The sequence below is a fragment of the Corvus kubaryi genome, unplaced genomic scaffold, assembly GCF_017639235.1.
Source record: "Corvus kubaryi isolate FWS band 111438036 unplaced genomic scaffold, C.kubaryi_AGA036_p1.0 137, whole genome shotgun sequence".
Taxonomy (NCBI): Eukaryota; Metazoa; Chordata; class Aves; order Passeriformes; family Corvidae; genus Corvus; species Corvus kubaryi.
This window is the reverse complement of record NW_024580671.1, coordinates 8,538,533-8,562,753: the sequence shown is the minus strand read 5'-3', so window position 1 is coordinate 8,562,753 and position 24,221 is coordinate 8,538,533. Positions and strand designations below refer to the sequence as shown.

Sequence of the window (24,221 nt, the reverse complement as noted above, 5' to 3'; positions counted from 1 at the left end):
GTGAGTTACAGAGGGACCCTAAAGGCCTAATCCCTTCAGCATCTGCGGACCTGACAGTCTGGATTTACAAACGTATCTACGCCACAGAGCTTCTGCTGAAGTGACCATTTTCAAAGCTCTTGATGTCTATGGTAAAGGAAGGAATTGTATATGATCAGCATCCTTGGAAATAAGACTTCTAATCCCTAACTTTGAAAGCACTGGATCTATGTTACAAAGCTGGGGATCAGTGGTATTGAGTGAGGGCCTGAAGTTTTCCCTTTAGACTGAAATGGTAATTTTAAAGGACTTCAGTGATAGGCTAAACAAACAAAAAGAGACATGCATATAAACTGGTCCAGCTTTGTACTTACTGGACATGAAAGACTTTTACAGGGCTCTTCCAGCCTGCACTGAGAATGGGGTATCAGCTGGGTGTGTCAAGGATATGCCTTTCACATGAGATGTTTAGTTGTGGACAATAAATATTTTCTAAAATAAATACTCTGCTCTCTTACACCCACATTTTCTACCTTTTGGCTTTGAGTCTACTAAAAATTTATGTATGCATTCTTCACCAAGTTAGACATCTTTTACCATCTAACTTCTGGTCGGGCTAGGCTGCTATGGAGAAGATGACACACCTCTAGGGCCAGTAATGCTATGGGAGAATTATGCAGGATTTTTCAGGTTCAGAACTCATACAAGAGTTACCTGAAAGAAAATTATTACATCTGAGAAAAGACAAAGAACTCCTAACTCAGCTCCATCAAGGCTGCCACACGCCTTTGTTAATCCATGCTGTCAATAGTAAAGAAAGTTGAGACCTAATCTTTTCCCGTTTGTAGATTTGTGTCTGGAAGGAGGAATAAGACTAGACCTTGCAAAATTATTTTAAAAACTGTTAATAATTTGACTACATGCACACTTCCCCATAACGTAACTCATTTTATCTAGTATGTTGAGCTGAATTCAAGATAACAAGGTTAACCTGAATGAAAGTGCAGTAGTATGCAACAGTTCTGTAACAGACTCACTCAACTATACAGTCCAACCAAAATGCACTTCTGTTGCCTGCTCCCAAGATATGCTGGAGCTGCTTTTGGCTGACAGATTAATTTTTGCCAGAGAGTCAGCAGGGGTACTCCTGAAACAGTACTGCGCTCTTAATCTTATTTTGCCTGGAATCCAAACCATTTTGTCTCTTACAGTGATTTGCTACAAGGCCAGCGTAGGCAAAAATAGCATTAGTTACAACGTTCTTACTGAAGCAGAAGACTTACATGTCCTGCCAGTTGCTGTCCGATCAGTGAACAGTTCACCACTGATTGTGCGGGCAGTAACCTGATAAAGACGTCCTGGAGTTAGCTTGTCAAACTGAGCCTCCGTGACTGGTGGCTGCACAGTTTTGACTTCTTTAACTGATCCAAGATGAGACAAAGTGATATTATAGAAATTGAGGTTTCCCAAAGGTCTTCTCCACTTAACTTTTAAAGCATCTAAGCTGCCATCATTAGTCACCATCAAATCTAAGACTTCGGCTGGGGCTAAAAAAAGAAAATAAGAAAGAGAATAAAGTATATCTACCACAAAACATATAAGACCTGCTGCCTCCCAAACTCCCACAGTAAACTTTTGATTTTGAATAGTTATATGAGATGGAGTATGAATGATTTTGCCTGAACAGTGAAAGGGCAAAGTCTGGTCACAGTGAAACTGAATCCTGCCCTGTGTAAGACATTGCACTTCTGAGAATGACATGTCTTATGATGCCCACTCTTTTTTCATGGAACAGAAAATCTTTTAGCCATGTCTGCACGCACATCCATCATTTTGACCATAAACCAGATCATGCACGTGCTCCTAAGGACAAGAGATGCCTGCTACATTTTGGTAAGCATTACAGCATTACTGCAGCTATGCCTGATTTACAGCAATGTAGAAGGGATTTGAGTAAGATTCCTTTACTCGAACACTCCACCAAAAGAAAAGCATAGCCAGCTCCAATATCTTAATTTCACAGGCCTGAGGCGCAGGAGGTACTGAAATGGAGGACCATGCTGCAAGCCATATGGAATGCTTTTACACTCTAAGAATACCTGTGAGATTTAAAATCTTTGCACCCCACAACAGAAAGAAATAAAAATTTCTGAAGAAATAAAATTAAATTAGTAAAATGCCCAGAACAGCCCAGGTGTCAATAGCAGTCATCTGTGCATCCTAGACATGACAATATTTTCACTTAATATTAAACTGTTTACATGATAAGATTTCTGTAGAAGAAATTGCATCTTACTCTTCCCAGAAATTAAAGAGAGCGAAGGCATGACCCTTTTCTGCCTATGTAAGTGTTTTAACCATTGGACTCTGGCAGGATGTTATCTTATCTTTATCTGTGTGACCACAGAAATCCATCCTGAAAAATATTCCTGAAAAAAATGTAATTTCTAAAACTCTAGTTCTGTCAATCAATATTTTTTTGTGAAAAGGAAAAAATCCCAACAATCCACAAAAACCCATATCAAAGCAACCAACTAGGCAAACAAAAACTCCAAATAACCCTAACCACCAACATTTAAAGTTCTTAACCTGCTTTAAATTTTTTTCCCACTTCCCTTTCTGACTTTTTCCACTTTCCTTTTAGCCCATAACTTTGTTGCAGTGGTAACTTATGGAATTAAATAAGTTTATGGTGTCTCTAACTTGGACTATGAATCACTTATTATTCTGAAATATGTCCTATAATGCTATTAGGTTATGGCCTTAGGTTCTTGTTCTGTTGTGATGAATTCTGAAATCATACCTGTCCTGACTGTTTGAAAACTGCTGCTCTCCAATCCTGAAGCCTGAGTTATGATAGAGAGGTTATACAGGTGGCCTGCTGTAAGTCCTGAAAAAGTGTAGGTGGTCAGAGAACCTTCCTGGTGAATCTCATGAACTGGTACATGATTATCCAGTAACAGCAGCCTGTAACGATCCACATGCCCAGAGCCAGGAGACCACGAAATGTGGATAGTGTCTGTCTTGATGCTGACCTGAATATTTTTCACAGGAGATGGAACTGTTGATATAAAAAGAACACATGCTTAAGGCCTAATGGTTATCTCCATGATTTCAGCAATTTTGAATAGATTTACTCTTGGAATATGTTGGGTTTCTTTACGGTTACTGAAAACCCAATGCCAAATACACAATAACAATGAGACCCCATTCTTACCAAACAAGTTTTTGTGTCAGTCAGAGATTCATATTTCATTTCTACTTATAATCAATAGATACTTACATAAATATATATACATATATTGCCAGGTAGAAGAATTATATCTATTTGCTAGTTTCAAAACGCACATCTGAAGAATACTGTAACTACAGGAAAAGAAGTCCTACCAGTAGATCCACTTATGTGAAGTTCAGGGGTAGTCTTATTTCCAGCAACTGCACTGAGGACAATGTTGTATTTATTCCCAGGAATGAGACTGGAAAATGTATTTTCTGGTTTTGAAATCCTTCCTTGTACAGAGACTTCTTGTATCTTTTTATTATTATGATCAAATAATACTAGGTTATACATGTCCACCTTTCCTGATGAAGGATCCCATTGAACCTGCAAGCTTGTGAGTGTAGTTTTCTCCTTATTAATTTCCAAACGAGATGGTGGCAAGGGATCTGCAGTTAGGAAAAAAAAACAAAACAGAGAAGATAAACCATTTCTTGATTTGGGATTGCCTGAAATTTTACGCAGCAGCACAAAAATTCTTCTGAAACTCTCCCTTTACCATCATCATGCAGCCAATACTTTCAAAAAGCTTTTTCTTTCTATTTAAAGACACCATACACTGAAGCCAGTCTACGAGAGAGCCCTGCAGAATTCAGAAGTATTACTTTAATATATTTGTACATGCTCACTCACACAGACATGCACATAGCAAAACACTTCCACTGTGGATGTATATTGCAATCCTGGAAATCTGCTGATAGTAAAGCTGTAACAACTTTAATAAGAAACAGCAAACATGGAAACCCAGCAAATTTTACTCAGTGTAATGTAGCTTTATAGATGGCAGCAACAGCTTTCACTTCCTAGCACTCACCCTACACTTTATTACTAATGGGCATGAGCATTTATACAGTTTTAAGGGAAACAATATTTTGTTTTTAGTATTAGCTTCAATGACTTGAAACAGATTCTGATAGAATATGCTTCTGCTCTGTTGCAGTACTGTTCATATAAATTTAAAAACCCCTGAACAGTACATCGGATAAACCTTCAGGAACTAATATTGGAATTACTTCTCTGAAACTCTCAACATTCATTATGTTGTTTATTAAGAGGATCTCCAGTAAAATCACCTGTGAAATAAGATCCCGTCTAAAGGGAAGGCAAACTGACTAAACCAAAAGAATCTGGTTGCTTTTTTTCTCCAGGTGTATTTCATCACTCACAAGATTTCATGCAAACCACACAAATGTATTACATGTTGATGTACTAAGGTATTGACATTTATGTCTTCCAATAAGGTTAAGCAAATTCTTATTGAGAAGGTATCGTGAAACAACCCAAAGCAGCGAAATCAAGCCTTCACAAGTTGGGACGTTAAAGCTTCCCAATAATTTAGGAATAAATTTGCCTACCACACGAGTACACTCTGTGCTACTCTTTCCTAGCATCAGACCAGAAGTGTAAGGTGCATCCAGGCTGAGAACTGTGGTCTCTCTATGAACAGCACCTCAAACACAGAAGAAAAAGACAATTTTTCCAATGCAGTCATTGCTGCTTGGTTCCCTGAACAAAGGAGATGAAAAAGTGTCAGATCACACAACTAAAAAATGCAATGTAAAGGCTGAAAGGGTGAAGTTGAACCTACCCCTCCCCTATAAATACATAGGTAGGAGGGCCTAGGAGCCTTTAAGCTGCTTTTTCTTCAAAGTCTGGGTGGTGTAGAAGGTTTAATCACTTCCAACAGAGCTCTGCTGAGAACAGAGTAGTCCAGGTTTTGGTGGTATATTTTGTCAATCAAGTATATTAGGAATTCAAGGAGGCAGCTCCTTCCTTGGAAACATTCAAAAACTAACTGGGCATGGTCCTGGGCAACCAGATCCAGGTGGTCCTGCTTGAGCAGGGCTCTTGGACCGTATGACCTGCAGAGGTCCCCTCCAACCTCAACCTTTCTGGGACTCTGAAAAATACTGTGTCCCTTTGAACACATGTCTCTGCTTAAATTCAAATTCTTGCTTTGGACCACAGAGATGTTAGTTAGTTAGAAAAAGATGAAATTCAAACAAATTGATTAACAAAATCAATCAATAAAATTAACTATCTTTTCTTGAACGTTTTCTTAAAGGCCAAACTAAGTCTGCTAAAATCTGAAAAAGAAAAAAAGAATTAAAAATCAACTCAAAGACCAAGCGCATCAAACTACAGGCCAAATAGTTAAAACTTCACCCAGTTACAGCAATTGAAACAGGAGGTTTTAATGAAAAGTGTCAGGAAATCTTAACAATAGGCTGCACTACCAGCTCCACCTATAATATATACTAAGTCGCTAAAGACTATTATGTTGGCAAAAGGGAATAGTGGGGGTATAATCTTGTTCCTTGAAGGCGATTGTTCTAATCTGAAAGGTCAGACTTTGGAAGTCAGAAATAAATTCCAGCACTATATATGGTCAGATGCACAGCCAGATGAAAAAGTTTTAATTTGACTGACATTGAGAGAACAGTCATGATAACTGTCAAGAAGTTTAACCCTCTTTCTGACTAAGTTAGGATAACGTTGACTGTTCTTTAGTCCTGTAAAAGTAATCACCATTGTCATCTGTACTATTTGCCAAATTTGGCAAAAGAAGATATCTGCATTTTTAGAAGCATTTATACGTCCTGGGTAATCTGTCTTCTAAAGTGCATGAGCAAAGAAGAAAGTTGCGTGCCTAGAAGGTGAAGTTCAGAAATTCAGACTTTATCTAATCTATCTGGTCCAGAAAACAAAACACTCAGTGCTTTGTACATCCGCTAGAACAAAGGAACAATGAGACTGGGAAGTGCCTGGGCTGAAAGAGCCCTGGATGGAAACAAACACTTAAAAAACCATTTACATTGTTATACAAGTCTCTGTTGGCAACGATACAACACTGATAGATCACAGAAATAAAATATTTTCATTAAGATATTTTTATACCATTTGACACTATATGAATTAATATCCCCTGGTCTACAAAGGCATCTTGCAGAAGACTTAATGGTCTTTGAATTATATTGCAACTCCATTTTCACTTTTTGGGAAGAGGATATGGTTTGGGTGCACAGCTGCTGCAGATCCAAATTATAGATATGGCTATGTCAAACTCCAGTGACAGCCTATAAGCACAGAAACACACCTGCCTTATGCAGGAGAAAAAAAAAAACTGGGAGATTTGAGCCCAGGACTTAGTAACGGGGAATTCCTGCCAGTCTCAGTCATCTTTCTACAATATTATCCATCGTTTTTCTAGTTTTCCCTCTTCATAAAACAGTAACCTACTTATAAGGACTTTTCTGAAGATTAAGTAAAGAGGGTTGATTTCGTTGTCTTTATTAAGTACAAATACCTATTTCTTTGGGATTATAAGCAACTTAGAAAATCTTTAAAACATGGCTATTTATTTTCTTCTTGGACTCTGCCTTTGAAATGATGATCATAATCATTACATGACTACAGATGATAAGATTATACAGCCTATAGTTAGAGCCATGTCACATGTTGCTCCTACAGATGGCTAATAAATCAAATTTGTCCCAAATAATTCGAAATTTACAGGATTGAACATACGGCCAAGGCATGCTTCTGGCATTTAGAGAGTTACATATCACAATGAAAAAGCACTCTTAACAGTCTGTGTCTTCAAAGATAAAATTCTATCTTCTTTTCATTCGAATATTTAATGGATTTTCTAACAAAAAAATTATTTACCTGTTAGTTATCTCTGTACAGGAGGCTTGGATTAAGCAGTAACATAATATAACACTGCAATATTTTTGTAGAAAACAATTTTGAAAGTGGCATTTATAAGTCTATTTTAGAAGACAAAGTTGAAAGTGGGGGAATTGCCAAATTGTTTTTCATGGCTCTCTAGACCAGTATTTCAATTCTGAATTTCAATTCAGAATTGAAATTTATAAATTTAACTGTAATTTTAATACTACCGTTTTTAACTAGACCTAGTCATTCACTAAAATACAGTTATACTGGTACACAGACATGTGGAGATTTGAGAACTTAAAATATATTTTACCTGAAATCAGGAAAGACAAAACCCTACCATCTTCTGCCACACATCAGTTCTCAATCATAGAAATAGTTTTACTGAGAACAACAAAAAATATAACATGAAAAGACTGGAAGGTGTGTATCCCAGCTTTAAAACGTCAGCAGCATGCAGACTAGTTGTATGGTTTTGTGTGCTGTTTCATGTACATATATATACTAAAAAAGCCCAACAAATTGTAAATATTATTATGAAGCAAATATGCAGACTTGTGCCTTCTAACATCTGTAATCTCAATTTTGCAGTGGAAAATTTAGAGCTGATAAAGGGAGTTATCAGTTTTTTCTTTCTTTCCTATTCTACCAAAATAGCACAAATGTCCCCACTGTGTGTGTTTGCATGTCTATATACACATGGCTTATAAAGTGCATATGTGACTGTATTTTCCATCACTTTGGATGACCTATTTTAGATCTGCTCTACAGGATTAAATACCTGCTGTTTTAAATTGACAACCCACAGATCAAAATTTCTTGAGTAAAGACAGTCACTTTAGAGGACTAGTGTGGATTATTGTACCACTATTTCACACATTATTAGACTTCAAATCTGTGTATCCACAAGTGAAATAGAAGCTGCTTCTCTCCGCAAAGATTCACAAGGGTGAATCTGGTGTTACTTGAGAGTTTATGGAATCTTTGCAGGCGGCACAATTATTCTATCAGAATATCAAACTTGCACACAACATAGATTATGATTTTAATGTGACATTATATACTCAAAAGGCCAGTTTGGTCCTCTCCAAGCTTTTGCATTACCACTGCAACTATGGAATGCATTATTCATTGCTGTCACCACGAGTCCCTAGTCAGAAAAGATTACACTCAAAATTTAACCAAATATTTTGGATTTTATGTGCTTAGCTACTCAAGTACTTTGTGTAAGAAACCTGATGAAAACTTAACTCAGAACTGGCATGTGAAATTTTTAACAGGATTGAATATGAGCAAAAAGCTAGTTTCTGAACTAGGTATATAAACAAACCTGCAATTTTCTCGCACTTTCTCACGTATATATTTTGTATCAAGATGATACAGATGTTCAAACCTCATTTTGCAAAAATGAAACACATGAGATAGGATTCTGTTCACTTCAACCAACTACACTTCAGCTTTCTAGTCTAACCTAGCCTCCTTCAATAGCCAGTGTAGAAAGTTGAGTACTTTCAACAGACAGCTTAGCCCATCTTCCTTAGAGCAAGAGCTCAGGAAGGGAACCTCACTGAGTACTAAGGTCAGACATTGTGGTTTCAGATGGCCCACAACAGCTCAGTTCCACTACCGTTGAAATAGGTGGAAATTTTGTTTACTATATGGCTGAAAAGACTGCTTATACCTCCATATTCACAGGACAATTTCCAGCAACGGATGCCTATGGACACTCCGGCTCAGTAGAGAGTCAACTAAAACTACTGTCATCAAATTACAAAGGAACAGGTGAAAGAGAGCTTCCATGAAACTGGTTTAAAATGCTGCCCCTGGTGGAAACATAAGAGGAATAATCCTCCCTCATCCTGCATTGAAAAGCTTAGTATGGACAATACAACATGGGTTGCTCACAAGCATAATAAATCCTGTACATTCTTTAGAAACAAAAATGACAAATTTTGGAGCTAATTGTGTGTTTTGAACACCATCAAGCAACTCAGCTCAAGGAAAGCAAGGAACCACAGAGCAATCTGAGTAGCTCTCTGCAGGAAACATTCATGGTTCCTCTATTCTTATTTCATGTTTTTGACTGATCTCTGCTATCCAAAATCCAAATGTAAACCTCAGTTCAACTGTGGTATACCAATTTTCAGTATTTCAACTTAAACTTTAATCAGACTTTTCACTTTGATGTCAGCTACATAACATGACTCTAATGATCAGCTGCTTCCAATCACTTTCATCTTACAGCCTTGAAAAATCTATTTAGTGATAAAAAAGTCATAAATGGCATGTACAAGCTTCTGCGTTAATGGTTATGCATTAATCAAAATGTGCTCTAAAGTGGTATCTTCTCTACTTCTATGCAAGTGTTCAATAATAGAACTTTACTATACAGAAATGACGGTGATTTATACCTGTCTCTCTGACAATGGCCGATCTATTCTTTCAATTTTCACACTACATGTCATCAATATCAATATTAAAAACAATCAGCATGATGCACGACAAATTTAAATCACTGTCTGCATAGAAACTATTACTCATTTTTACCAACTGACATGACTTGTGCTTCATGTATAGCTATCACACCAGCAGACTTGTCAATGGATTTTTTTAACTTGAGCTACCACAGCAAATAATGGAGAGTATTTAGTGCATTTGTCTGGTTAACGCAGGAAAAAGGTTCTGACGGAAAGTGACAACTCTGAACAGGTAATTGTGAAGTATTTGGCTGCTGTAATCTTCAATACTAACATTAAATACCTCTCCAAAACTAATACCTTAGGAGCAAATCAGAAAGGCATTTAATGATGGACCTTATTTAAGACATCTTTGGTTTGGGTCTTGAACTACTACCTTTAAGAGGTTGAATAATATTCTATTTTATCATCTTCAAAAAAGCACAAATACAGGCAGAAAGAGGCCAGTTGTGTCACTGCAGCTGTTGTCTGTTCTTCGATGTCGTCCATTGCTTCACAGCTGAATTGTTCACATGCCCACACAAGCACGAATGCAGAAAGAGGGCTTTCCTTGGCAGTCCTCTGTCAGGCTGCTGGACCATTTGTAGAGCCAGTCATGGATGTGACACTGTAAGTGCTCTGCACACAACCGTGTATCATAACACCTCACTGGTGATATCCAAGGAAAACATATAAGAAGGAAGTTTCAGCTTTACTTTCTGACTTTTAGACTCTGGTTAGGCAGAATAAATGGGCTGAAATGGGCTGAAACAGTAAGTTACCCTTGAAGAAAATTTACCTGTTATGAAATAGACTGTATTTTAAACACAGTAAATAAACTGTCAGTTGAGGAACTATGACAACAATATGCTTGTATGAGCACAAAAGATATTATGGGCTACTACTACATAAAACATTTTTCTGACCTAATGTCCTCAAAGCACCTTCTTCTTTCAAGTCTGCTGGGTTAACTGACGGTAGTAGTTACTTCTGGCAGCGGGCTAAAGAGAACTCAAGTGCAGGGCTGCTAGTTCAGCAAACACTGTCCACTGTAAAGGTATCGCCCTCCTCCTCTTGGAGCCGGCCGAAGCAAGGGGAGAGAAAGGAAAAGCCCGGCATCCCTCCCCGCGCACCTGCCGTGCCCGCGCCCTTACCTGTCTGCACGGAGATGTTGAGAGGCTCCCCGCCGGCGAGCGGCTCGATGCGCAGGTGGTACCAGGTGCCGGCCTCCAGGCCCCGCAGGGTGCAGCCGTAGGTGCCGTTCCCCTGGGGGGAAGGCTGGCAGCCGGCCGCCTCCCCGTCCTCGGAGCGCCCGCTCAGGCTGAAGTTGCAGGCGCGGCCCTCGGCGCCCCAGCGCAGCCGAACGCTCTGCCCGGCGACGCTCCGCTCCGTCAGGTTGGCGCTGCATCCCGCCGCCTGCCCCGGCGCGGCCTGCGGAGAGCGGGGAGAGCTCTGAGAGACCCGCCGGTGCCCCGGGATCAGCCCCCGGCCCCATCCCCGCGCTGTGCCGCTGCGGAGCGAACCTGCCCGTGTCCCCCAGGCTCGCCTGCGACCTGCGAGGGGCGACCCTGCACCGCCCGCCTCCTCCCGGCCGCTCACCTTGGTCAGGGCCAGCGCCGTCCACAGGGCGAATCCCGCTCCATAGCTCAGCATCGCCGACAGTTTTTAACCCCAAAAACCCTCGCGGGGAGGAGACAAGGGGAAGGGACGGCGGGGTTGGGGTAGGGGGATCCGAAGAAGCGAAGTGACGGCGGCGGGCCCCGGGGGCCCCCGCTCCCCGCCGGGCTCCGAGCCCTGTGCCGGGCCGCCCGCCTGCTGCATGCGCTCGGGGCTGCCCCGGCCGCCGAGCCACCTCCCTGACACCGGCGTGGGGTGGGGGGGCTGCCCGCCCGCGGCTGAGGAGGAGCGGAGGAGGCGGGGGAGGCGGCCGCCGCTTCCCACGCTGCCATTCTGACCCGGGCTGACTCTCCCGAAGCCCTTCCCGCCGACTTCCGCAATCAAGAGGCGATTTCCTCGCGTCTCGCTGCGGGGGGCGAAGCCCGGCGATTCGGGACCTGCCGCCCACCGGGCAGGCAACCGGCCCCGGGGTGCCGCCCCTCTCTCCTTAAGGATCCCACGTTCCTCCCTGCTCCTCTCCCACCCCACCTCCCTTCCTTCCTCGCCGTTTCCTCCTCATGTCGGTTTTCCCCTGGGTCTTGTCTTCCCAAGCGTTCCTCCCGGCGCACGGGGCCCCTCAGCGGTGCCGCTGTTGGGGCGCGGCACTATTGTCTCACCTCACTTGGCGCTGCCTTGCCTTGTCTCGTGGTTGCATCGACTCACAATGTCTTCTTGCCTCTGCCCCACCTCCCAGCTGCCTTGTCTCATGCTGGTCTTGCCTTATTCCCACCTTGCCTCTTGCCTGCCTCACCTCACGGCTGCCTTGCCTCGTGTGGCTCCTTCTCCTCCTGCCTGCAACTCCTCTTGGCCACCTCGCCTTTCACTTGCTTTACTCCATGGCCACCTTACCTTGCATACCTGCTCTCCTCACACCTGCCACCCTTCACAGCCATCCCACCTCCTCTTGGCCTCAGCTATGACAAACCCACCACTCCAGCTCCCGCATCCCAAACTCTGATGTTTTTAAGGGTTAACCATAGACCACCAAGGCCTCCATTCTCTCCCTGGTCATGTGGCACTGCAACCAGAGGCCTTGTGTCCAGGAGAGCCCAGCAGAGCCCAACACTGAGCTCCTACCTGCAGCAGCAGAGTCTGTCTGTGAGTGGCCAAGCCATCTCTGTTTTCTGTTTCAACTCATGTCCTCGAAACAATTCCTTCCCACATCCCCTGAAAAACTCCCAAGCTAAAATTACACACACCATGGAAAGCAAGAAAGTCTCCCTGTTTCCAGACTGCACCAATAAAGCTGTGTGCAACTCCGAGATTGGTACAGCCAAAATGAGAGTTTTCCATTTCTGTTATGCATGCCCGTTTCCTTCTTGTTTAACTATCAGCCTCTGAAAACTCGCATATAAGTGTGTATGTGGGGTGACAGAGAAGAAGTGTGGGCAGAAGCATTTTGCACCTTCAGATATTCAAATACACAATAGCAGCCATGGAGTGAATTTGGGGGTGCACAAAAGAGAAGGAAATGGACATTTACTTTCTTCATTGGGAATGGCATTTTTCTGCATACTTCTGTGTTGCATTATGCATGGAGGATTTAACTTCTAAAAGCAGTACCTCAAGCAAATTCAACACCATCTCTGTATCACTTTTGCCCTCTTTGAGTGAGAAAAAGGCTCTGGGTTTACAAACATTAGTCTGCCTTTTAGGGGGGCTGCTGCTCTAGAACTTTTCTGGGCACCAGCCTGTAAAACAAGATACAAATATGTGAAAAACTAGCTCTCCTTCTTCTGTTCTGAAATCAAAAGTCTGAGCACTCAAGGGTGTTACCTGCACCTACAGAAAACTTCATCTGTCCCATTGGAGCTCCATGCCTGGTCCTAGGGACATGGCACTGAAAGTGTTGTGCTGTACTTTGCAAAGCTGAGGATAATTAATAACTTTATGATCATTGCCTTAAGTGACAATATAAATCTGTGTTGGTTATTATGCCATTCTCAAGCCCATCACAGAAGATCTCCCTTGGAAGAGATGTTTTACATACTTCAGACAGAAGGAGGAACCAAGCCCCAAAGAGCTAGCACAGGAATAATCATACCATTGATGGGAAACACAAGGTGTGCTTCTTAGACCTAAACTGGGACTAAAATGACATAGATGTCTTGTAAGCATTTAAGGTGAGTGTTTTACAGTGTGATTTCTTCTTTAGGTGATCATGCTTTTTGGACTTAACGGCATAAACCACACCAATACTTTTCTAGCACTGGAGAAGTGCAAATCTGAAGGCTTATTGGGATGTTTGGATTACTTCAAAACACTCTCTGAAAATTAAAACGTTCAGGGTAACCTGCTTTTTCTTGAAAAGTGGAGCTCACGTTAGAACAAGGATTTTTGAAAACATCCATGAGCAGAACTTGCAGGGAAGATATAATTTGGATATTTAGATGGAAGTTATTTAAGCAAATGTAAAAAGTAAAAGGAAAAAAACCCCAACATAATCAACACTGCAAACATCAAATTCGGGAAAAAAAGTGGAACCTACCACAAGTGAAACAAAGACTTTTGGAAATAAATGCCTGTTTGTCTCTTCCAGATAGCATAAGATAATGTGTGGAGGAAAATGATGTTACTGCTTCTCAGAAGTGATCATAATTTAGAAGTTCCTACTTTATTACTCTTATTCCTGCTATCATAAAATCTTTACTTTTTTGTATTAGTAGGAAGGTACTGGTTTATTACAGGTTTTGAGACTTCCTTCTGTATGTTATTCAGCAAAAGCTGCTACACAGGTAAGGTCTGACACAGATGCCTATGCCAGCACTGGAATAAAACTGGAGGGGTCCATCATTCACTGGTGGCAATATATTTATATAGAATAGCCAATATAATGCAAGTAATTATTTCCACACTGGTAGTGAATAAATGGGCTTTTAGTAAATCAGCAGTCACACAGTCTTTAACACTTACTGATCTGTGTGGCAAGCCAAGAAACTAAACTGAAAAAAGAACTGGAAGTGAGTTTTGGGAGTTGCCGGACGTGTCTCTAATAGCAGGCTCCAAAGTCCCTTTCAGACACTTTCCCAAGGTTTCCTGATTTTTTTTTTTTTAACACCAACCTCTCTGTCTCTCTAATCAAGAGGAAATGGGCTTTGCATAGCTTTTGTCATGGATTCAAAGTGCAAGCTGCAGTTTCACTTGAAATCCAAGGCAGCTCTAAACCAAACATTTTGTTCAATTGAAATGTCACTATTGTCCCCCCAAAATGGGTATGTGCACAGCCAAATAACAACACGGCTTTACTTCTGCAAACAAGAGGCCCCAGCCTGGGCAAATGCAGTTCATAAGAGGTATTGTCTTCCTCACAACAATACTCAGCACTTAGTCTATGTGTTTTCAAAGTATCATATTAAATCTAGTTAATCCTTTAAAACATCCCCGAAGTTTGACAAAAAATGTTTTAACTCCACGCTAAAGACTGGGAAACAGAGATGGAGGCCAAAGATTTTAAATTTTTGTGTCTAAATTGGTATATCTAGATTCAAATGTCCAGAGCCAGTTGGAGGCTACAAGAGAAAGCTATTACTGATTTTTTTTCCCGTAGCTATGCTTAGATGGCTTATCCACAGAATTCTGGTTTGAAAGTTTTGACGTAAGCAGCTTGCTCGGTGCAAATGATGTAATTCAGGAGGTGAAGTGGTGTAGAAACACCAGAGGCAGTAGCTTCTGTTCAAATGGTGCCATTTCTCTAGCTCTGGCAGGATTACGTAGCAGGAGTGCAGTAGGATTATGCAGTAGGAGTGCAGTTTGGGTAATACCTGATTTTATAGGACATTTCCATTTGGGAGGAACCAGTATTCTGTGCAGGAGGTATGCAAATGAACGGAGGGCATGAGGAAATAAGCTCAGCCTGCCTGCACAAAGCCAGAAAGATCATATTTGAAAAGAACTGCATCAGTTATGGAACGGGGTGCAGTGCATCCATCCTTGGCTCAGTCCCTTGCCCTCAGCAGCATTAGAACAGCAGTATATAACCATCAAGTTTATGGACCCTGACACTCTGTCCACAGCCTTCCCAAACATAAAACACATTTCTTAGTCTTATCTACTCCAACATACATAGTAACAGTAGTAACTGAAACATGTCTGCCTGTCCCAATACACTGAGTGTAGTGTGGTCTCCTGGAAGATAAGCCACAGGGAATTTAGGGATTTTCAGTTCTAAACCACTATGTGGTAATAGTGATACAGTGACCAATAATATCCTGCATGCTTTAGCTCTAACTGCCCATACACACTCTGCCAATGGTGATGCCAGATTTCCTCTCAGATTACTGAACTGGGTCTTGCAGTAAAGGAAGACTGGAAATTGATTTGGAGGTACTGAATGCCTGCCATTTTCTCCTTCTATGGCTGGGACCGGCAGCCCCATTACCCTCCTCTGCCAGGGTGGTTTGTGGTTGGACAGAGCAAAGACCAAGTGTCTGTATGTCTCCACTCTGCCTATCAGCCTGTAGATAAGCTGACCATGGCCAAGGCCAGGATTCCTTTCAAGGCCAGTTAAAGCATTTGGATTTCTCTTGCTTTGATCTGTAAACAATGTATGTAATTATCTGTAAATAAGGTCATTGCACACTGTAATTCTTAGCATGTCATTAGAGCTAGACCACCACATCATGCACCAAGCAATAACAGAGTCACTGCGACCAGATACCCAGGCTCCTGTGGGTCCTGCCACATCCAGGAGCTTTCCATTGCTTCTCACATACCCTGATTATTTCCCTTCAACTTTTCCCAGTGCAATGTGCACACCAGGATTGGGCTGTACAGAAGAGGCAGAATTTTTCTGCAGCTATGCTTCTAGCAAGTGACATTGTCAGCATGAACATCAAAACAAAGCATCCCACCAAAAAAAGAACAAAGCTTAGTCCTGTAGCTATTTTTTTTAGGTTTTGGTTTGTTGTTTTTTTAAGCCCACAAAACATCCACTTGTAATAGCTATCAGGCTCCACAGAGTGGAGCAGGCTTAATAAAAATCAGTAATTCTTCTGTCTTACCTCTTCTGTAGTGCTAGAGTATGGAAGAGTCGTTGGAATCCAGGCTTTCTCTGTTACTGCAGATTTCAAGTCGAAATAGAGGTTTTCAATGGGATTTTTACTGAAGTGTTCAGTCACTTTGCTGATGAACATCTCTGTGCTGCTCTTCAACACATTTTCAGGCCTAGAAGTAACAGCATTTGAAGAGGGGGATGTAGTTCTAGTAGTCCACACAGAAGTGTCTGCATCTTGTAGATCTAAGACAAACAAAGGAAAGTGATTAAAATCAGCTCTACATTTTTATAAACAATTCATTAGATTCAAGAAATGTGGCTGATACAACTTCCAAGTAGTTTAAGTGCACCTATCAGTTCTACTTTTTTTGTTTGTTTGTTTTCAGTGTGAACATATGTTTTTGCATCAATACCAAAGCCTGCAAAACACAACCAGAAAAAAAATAATGTCCCTAAACATTCATACCATTAATTTTAAATATAGTCCATCAGTGATTCTGAAGTGAAGAGAAAGGTTGTACTTCGTCATTAAGGGCAAAATGTTTGCACTTGCAACTTTTTCACTTGCTTGTATCTATCAATGGCACACAGTATCAGCTTTATTGTCAACCCTCTCCCCTCGTTTCTACCTGCATGGGCCATATTGTCATCCGCTTTTTTTTGGTGTAAGTTTAATACATGGCTGTATTCAGTATAATTTTGCAAGATGATTTTTTCAAGATTTTTTTTTCTCAAGATACTTGTTCAAGATAAGTTCCATGTGCCCACATGAACGTTTCTCTTGCTCTCTAAAATCGGTCTTATGCAGACCCCATGCTAGTCCCTGACTGTTGCCTTCCCAAGGCTCAGCTAATGACCTATCACTTAACTGAAGTACCTGTAAACACGACAGCGGATTCGCTTTTTTAGTCACGTATCCTTCAGAGAAAGCCAAAGTTGCAATTAGAGCTCAGGAAAGATTTTACTACACATTTTTCCTCCACATTTTCATGGCTCTTCCTCCCCATTGGTATGTATTTAATATCCTTTCTTTGTGGCTGTGAGGGCAGGGTTCAAGCTGTGGTGGCCTCTACATCTGGTAGCATCACATTTCAGCTAAACTATTGGAATTACTCACTGGCCCCTTCTCACAAAAAGCTGCCCTGCCATTGCTGTAACACAGCTAGTGTGTATTGGCTCAATGCCCAAGACACTTTGTCTGTCCTTGAACTAGGGTCTCCAGCATGACAGAACCTTGTTTTGCTGCTGAGCCACTGGGCTGGTTGCCATTTATAACAATTTTAGCTCACAAATCCTTTAAAAACAAAGTAGTGAGTGGGTTAAATTGCAGCAGAAGCTTTCAAATCCAATTACTTGGTGTGCAATTATGATGTCTTAGCTGGCCAATGTGTGATTACCTCTTACCCAAAGGGGCAGTGGGTGAGCTTCTACGAAATCAACATTATCATTTTTTTTGTGTATGCGTAAATATATATGTTAACATGTTTATGTAAATAAATTTGCAGCACTCTCATTTGCACAGAAAAGTTATATTGTAAACCCTAGTAGGAGACATTTCCATGCAAGTGTTTCCTGTGCTTGACAGCACAGTGCATTCACCTGGTACATGGTTCTGGAACGTTTTGAAAAGTAGTGGTTTACTGGAATGGGTTGGTATCCAGAGTAGATGTTTTCCTTCCTTTTATCTAATTGTGCTTCTCTGGAAATAAAAAAAATTCCAAGTCTCCAGTAAATTACAAAAAAAGCTGATCGAATCTCTTTCCAAATCAAGGCAGTGAAAACAATACTACAGATCCAATTCTCTCTTACACTTGTGCAAAGGGTTTCATCAAAACTTCAGGTCTGGTCCAACTCTGCACAATCATCTTCATGCTGCTGCCTTTGCAGAACCCCATGTGGAGAGCCTAAGGTGCAGAGTCTGCTGTGGTCCTGTGTCACATACCTTCATAGTTCCCACGAGAAGGACAGGAACCTTGTGCTCAAGCTGTCATCACCTGCTGCAACAAACTCGTTAGCTGGCACAAGTCCAGACTTAGTCTAGATTCCATGTCAGTCATTTTTCTTGGAGATGTCCTATTAGTTGTGGGTCTCTGAAAGTCTACAGTAACCAACTAGAAATCCTAGCCCCAAGGACTTGGAAAGAGCTCTATGCCTCTCAGATATCTCAGCAGGAAATAGAACTTACTGATAGAAAGACAACAAAAAAGGGTATGTCTGAGCAGTCAGCAATTGCTTAGGAGAAGAGGCCACTCAGTTGAGTTCCTAAATATACATTTACACACTCAACATGAAAACATGCTAAAAAAAAAAAAAAAAATCTTGGCTTAATTTACAGACAAATAGCAGTGATTCCAGCAGGAAGGCGTTTGCATTCCAGTGCAATTGTGTTTTAGGAAAGCTGCTCCTCCATAAAAGGGAAGCTGGTGCTGCCAGTGACATTTATGGGACTCAGCAGCCAGGATAACAGGCATTCTTGGTGCAGGAGTGGAGGGGAGAGCTCGACTGTCCTGGAAGCAAAACACTTGGTCCTCAGAAAAGTTCCACCAGCCCAAGGAGGTCCCATGAACAAGCATTTGGTCACTGCGTGACCCAACTCTTCTTGTTAAGCTTTGGGCTATTCTGGATTTCCAGCTAAAGGATCTTTCCCAGAAAATGCCGGTTACAGTCTGTTACCTGTAACCTATGGATGGAAGTGACTTGTATATAGCACTACACCATACTGGAACTTCAGATATATGTACCAGTACCTTCCATATATCCTACAGTGGACTGACTAATGTGGTTCATATCTGCACCACTTTAAGAAAGTCAGAATCCATGTATATATTTTAAGTAAAACCACTATTGTGATCCTAGCATAAGAACCCTCATAGCCCTTCCTCAGCAGCAGGCACTTAAGAAACAAAACTGCATATTCTAAGGCCTATGTAGCAGATTTCTACACAACTTGAGTTCCAATTTTTTTAAGCAGAAAAAAACTCATCTCCTCTGTGGACATTAGTAAAGTACACAGAAATCTCAACACTGGGATTTTTCATACGTGTTTAGCATTGTTCTAGCAGCCTCTTTGGAAATCAGTCATAAAATGTTTTTGGGAACAGAACAACAGCACTGACACTGATGTTGATCACTAGTGTCTGGATGATATACAATGTGTGAACATAATATTGTAATCATCAGTAGCACACCCAGGAGAAATTATGATGTTCTGACTAAGTGCATATTTCATCCACGGGGTGTACTGCAAACCACATCCATCCACACAGCAGCAGGCTGCTTACAAGGAAGGGAATTCCACACTTTTGCATGTATGATTAGCAAAAGTGCTGATTAGCTGTCAAGAACTGAGAACCCTACAGTGGTGCCTTCAGCCTTAGCTGAGCTGGCACAGTGCAGCTTTCTGAAATAGCTCACATTGTACGGATCTGCCTACTCTATTAGAACACAGTTTCAGAAAACTAAGGCTGAACTGCTAGTGAAACATAATTGAATCAAATATCTAGTGTATAAGTTAAAAAATACTCTGTAAGACTGCATCTAACTCACTGCAAGACTTGAAACAATAAGGGATTGCTTTAAGATCTCTTTATGTGCAGGACAAGACGAATTATCTTTTTAGCTAACTATTTGTAACTAAAAAACTAATTCAGATTTCTGTTGTATGTAGGAGTATGACAGAAGAACAAAATCCACTAAATGTCCTTTCTTTCCCCTTCAATGTTGACTTTTAAAACCTCTAAAAAAATCCATTCTGCTTGAAAATTTTTACCTTCTTTAGTTGAATGTTGTAGAAGTTAGTATCTCATTTGTATCTCATGTCAGAGAAATTGAATGTCTCAAACTCCAGTCTCATCCTGAGCTGCTCTTTTACTTCCCTGTTTTTGAAATGCTGAAGTAGCCACTTAAAGGTTCTTTCAGCATCAGTGGTAGCAGTAGCCACTTAAAGGTTCTTTCAGCATCAGTGGTAGCAGAACACCCATATAACTATGATGATTACACCATTGCTGTACCAGCCCTATTTCTGACACTATGGGTAGTTCCAGCTCACCCTGAAGTGGATTTTTGGTCACTGGAAGGACATCTAGATTCCATTAACTCCATGGATCACACCTCTACGGAAGAGAGCTCAGAAACTTAGTAACTATGGAGACACCTAGGTCTTGGTTCAGTTGCCTAAACCTACTGGAATCTGAACTGCCCTAGGGCATCTCAGGCATCTGCCCAGGGCTCTCATAACACTTATGGGAGACATATGTCTTTCTGGGCTGGCAGTCAGAGATCAAGTGGAATATCCTGGAGCATCTCAACTGACAAAAAGCACTTGCTGAGATAAGTAAAATAATCACTTCCTTCAGACACCTACACCTAGAAGTTCAAACCCACTCCAGCTTCTACATGGAGGTCCACACAAAAGAGAGAATATAATAATGAAAAACACCAGCATAGTTGTTTGGAATTGGCATCTTTGTTGGCACTTCCAGGAGAAGATGAAATCATAAAGCAGGACTTCCCATCCTCCTGATTGCTCTGGGAAGCTGTGCCTATTGTTCCATTTTTTCCCCATGAAAGTAGCTGAGCTGGTTTTGTTCTATATTCTTTGTGCTGTGGCTCACTGAGACTTTGAAAATTTACAAAGCCCAAAGACCTAGGCTACACTGCAGATTTCTCCATTTCTTTTTAGAAAATCTAAACTCACATTTATCTTTGAGCTTCTGTCAATATGCTATTGGATTGTGTACAAGATCTTGTAACCATGTCCAAGGATCTGACATTGATGCCTCTCTTTGTCCAGATGGAGCTCAGCAAAAGTGGTCAGCCATGAAAGAAAGATTCAAATAATTTTTGATATTTCATGGGTTCACACAGATGTTAGCAAACTCTTATACTTACAAAACCCTATAAAATAACTTTGAGAGATTAAAATGAATTTCAGTGAATGTATTTTAGGAAAAATGTTTTGGGTCAACTTAAAGGCGGATTGAAAATATCTTTTATCACTGTTCTAATTTATCCTGAAGGAACTTGTAAAAGTTACACACACTAAAAATTCCAACCTGTACTGAACTTACGGATGGATTATTGCAGTATCTACAAACACTAAAGGTGTGGAAAGCTTAAAGCCTAAAGGTCTTTACATTATTTAAAAAATGGGTAAGAGTTGCTGCCTTTTCTGTGCTTCTGCCACCTTTCTTTGGTGCTTTTCCACCTTCCCAAGGGTCCCAAGAAGACGCATGTGCTTCCCTTTCCATGTTCTGCAGTTGCTACTGCTGCTTCAGTAGTTTAGAGCATGCTTGGAGTGTGCACTGCTCTGGTCTCTTCGGTGATCCATCTCAGCCACTGAAGCATCAGCAGTGGGATGTGAACTTAATTAGCTGAAGTTCTGATTATGAAGCAGCTAAACTGGAAGGGGGATAAAGGGAAGAGAGAAGCTCATGTGAAAGAAATTATCCTGGACAAGAACCAAGGGTAGAAAAAGCGGAAGCAACAGTGTGAATGTCAGGTGGCCCATCAGACTTCAGCTCATACCTGGTATCTAGTATTTTGTCTATTTTAGGCTGCAAACAAGCAAGATATAGAAAGATGTTATAGTTGTTATTTGAATTTCTTGTCCAACATGTTTTATATCTTTGGAAATCCCATTATGGTTCTTCAGTGCTTGGCACACAACTGTAAGTGAATCCTCCACGAAATCAGCTACTCTTTTTGAATGTCTTGATATCCACAGCTCTAGGGTTGTCCTTACCATGTATGGTATAAGAGAAATGCAAGGAAGAGCATCATATTACAAAACAGTTCATGTCACCTTCTGTATCCAGACTGCTCTACAGCCTGTGTGGCAGTCTCTAGAGCTCAGTAACTGCAGCATACAGCTTGGCCTTGTGTCTCCTTATTTGAACTACTGTCTACTTAGTGAATAATTTTTGGTCAGCAGTGGTTTTGAGGTTTGTTGGTAATATTCAAGGTACCACATAGCATGCATCTGTTCTTAATTGGATATTTTATTAAAATTAACCTACCTAGAACAAAAGAAGCTTGTAAGAATTGCTTATGCAGCTCAGGAGTGACATCAGTGTTAGTGTGTCAGCATTCATGGTGGACATTTGTTCTACAACTGTTATTTACATGCAACAGTCTTTGTTCTTTTCAGTCATCCCACCCTTCTACATCTTTACCTGCCCCATCTTTTCCTCCTGCCTGTTTCCATTCCTGTTCCTTCTCCTGGTTTCTGAGCTTAGAGAAGCTCTGAACCCAACAGCAGGCTGGTGAAAAGAAGGCTTTAGCACTACTGAGATTTTTTTCTTTCTCTGCCCAGAATGTCCTCAAGAATTTGGTGGGAAATGAAGTGTCACTTTCTCAAGGGATATTCATACCTTATGACTGTTCTTCATGTCAGCTGTTTCAGCTGGAGGCCAGATTCAAACATGAGTTTGTGTGAGAAGGACTGTTTGCTGCTAGATTTAGAATCATCTCTGAGTGAGCAGAGATGGGATACATACCCAAATTGATCCTGATTTATACCAACAATCATTTAGGTCAGGACTGTTACAAAACATGTAAATCCAAACACATCTCAGATGGCTGATTTGAAATCCAAATCCAAGCTCAGACTTTCCCCAAGCTCAGAAAAATCGTGCTTGATATTTGAGTAAGGTCCAGAATAAAAGGTAGTTGCAGTTACTGGGTTTGGTGCTTGTACTCTATCTGGGATGATGTTTGGAATGCAATTCAGTGAGCTACTCCTATGCCAAAATATAACTATTTTTATGAGTACTGTGAAAACAGAGGATAAATTGTAGCAAAATACGGTGTTAGTCAGGAGTAGAAAAACCTACAGCCATTTCAGCTCCAAAGATTTTGCTCAATTTTTACTATCTTAGCTAAATATAGACCAAATATGTTATTCTAGGCTGATCCACTTCTGCTTATACTGAAAGCAGATAGATGTTTTGGAAGACTAATTTTACACATTCAGTATTGAAAATTTTGACATGCATATGGATGCCATGACCAGAATTGGGGGCATTAGATTTTGTTCTCATAGTACTTACTACTATTTGAAAAATTAATCTCTTTGCACTATTTCCACTTTATGAGCTTCTTACATTCCTAAAATACTTAGGTATTGAGGATTATAATGTTTTGTTGATTTGTCAGCAGACCTTCCCAGAGCTGTGAAAAATAAGGTAAGTAACAGTCTTAGAAAGGATTGACAGGCCTGTCTATGGAGAAAATTTCAGGAAAATTAAGGTAAGTTAATTTAAGAAATGAGCACAGTAAATAGAGGAGAAGGTGCTTTAATATCCCATGACAATTGTCTTAGTGCTTATTGGTCTTAAATTGCTTCTCCTGTGAGGATGATTAAGAAAAGTATACAAGGTTACTTTAACTTTGTGAGGCCACACTCCATCCAGCTATCTAAAGGAAAAAACACTACCTGTGTACCTCATCTGAACGGTTCATAGTGTCTTTGAATATGCGAGCCATACACACCCCACAGGATTTAAAATGATTTTGCCTTTTTAATCGCTAAAATATAGGAGGGCTGGGATGGCATCATGGCCACTTTTCCATTCCCTGATTCTGGAAGCTATCCTTTCATACCTCCACTCAGGTGAGTAGTCCTGGTCCTATGAGTAGAGTTCTGCAAGTGCAAATTTGCTGAAAAAAATGGTGCCCTGCCTTACAATAACTAGGAGTTTAGACAAAATGAGGATTTGGTTTAAACATTCTGAAAATCTGGCTATATGTAAAAGTTTTGGGTCATTTTGTTAACCCTGTAAAGACAAGAATTAACTCTTCCCCAGTAAAAAGATATCTGTAGGTTGTTCTTATTTACTATGAAGAACTGCTTAATAGTGCACAAGAACAGTATTAACAGGATTACCAGGAAGGCTCAACAACAGGACTTGAAGAAAGCATTATTCAGCAGTATTCAAACCCTCTCTTCAAACCATTCTACCCTCCATTTTGCCATGGACATGTAAACCCACAACTACACAGATATACTGGTAGGTGTCTGTAGGTGTGTGCACAGACCTTTGCATTTCAGGATGCTATTCCATAAATTACTGAGACTTTTGATTCAGTTCATTATTCTCAGGATTTTGAGTGTTCTCATGTATATGGCATCTAGGAGCAAAATTACACTGAGTAAACGAATGAATGTGTAAGCCATGACTGT

General features: G+C 40.8%; 1 protein-coding gene across 5 annotated transcripts in view; it reads right to left on the bottom strand.

Moving 5' to 3' along the window:
* The window catches only part of PTPRB (protein tyrosine phosphatase receptor type B), a 63,580-nt gene that overhangs the window by 37,109 nt on the left and 2,250 nt on the right, over window positions 1-24,221 (bottom strand). For 4 of the 5 annotated variants that reach the window (XR_006014376.1, XM_042017773.1, XM_042017772.1 and 1 more), the window contains exons 3-7: window positions 16,047-16,282; window positions 10,545-10,821; window positions 3,367-3,645; window positions 2,783-3,040; window positions 1,263-1,526 (exon numbers count right to left, since the gene is read on the bottom strand). Coding sequence is in view for 4 of the 5 variants with exons in the window: in XM_042017773.1 (XP_041873707.1) it covers window positions 1,263-1,526; window positions 2,783-3,040; window positions 3,367-3,645; window positions 10,545-10,821; window positions 16,047-16,282 (1,314 nt within the window). In the remaining variant the exon portion in view is untranslated. Of the gene's footprint in view, window positions 1-1,262; window positions 1,527-2,782; window positions 3,041-3,366; window positions 3,646-10,544; window positions 10,822-10,989; window positions 11,358-16,046; window positions 16,283-24,221 lie in introns of those variants that run through there. The other variant, XM_042017774.1, reaches the window with a different exon arrangement.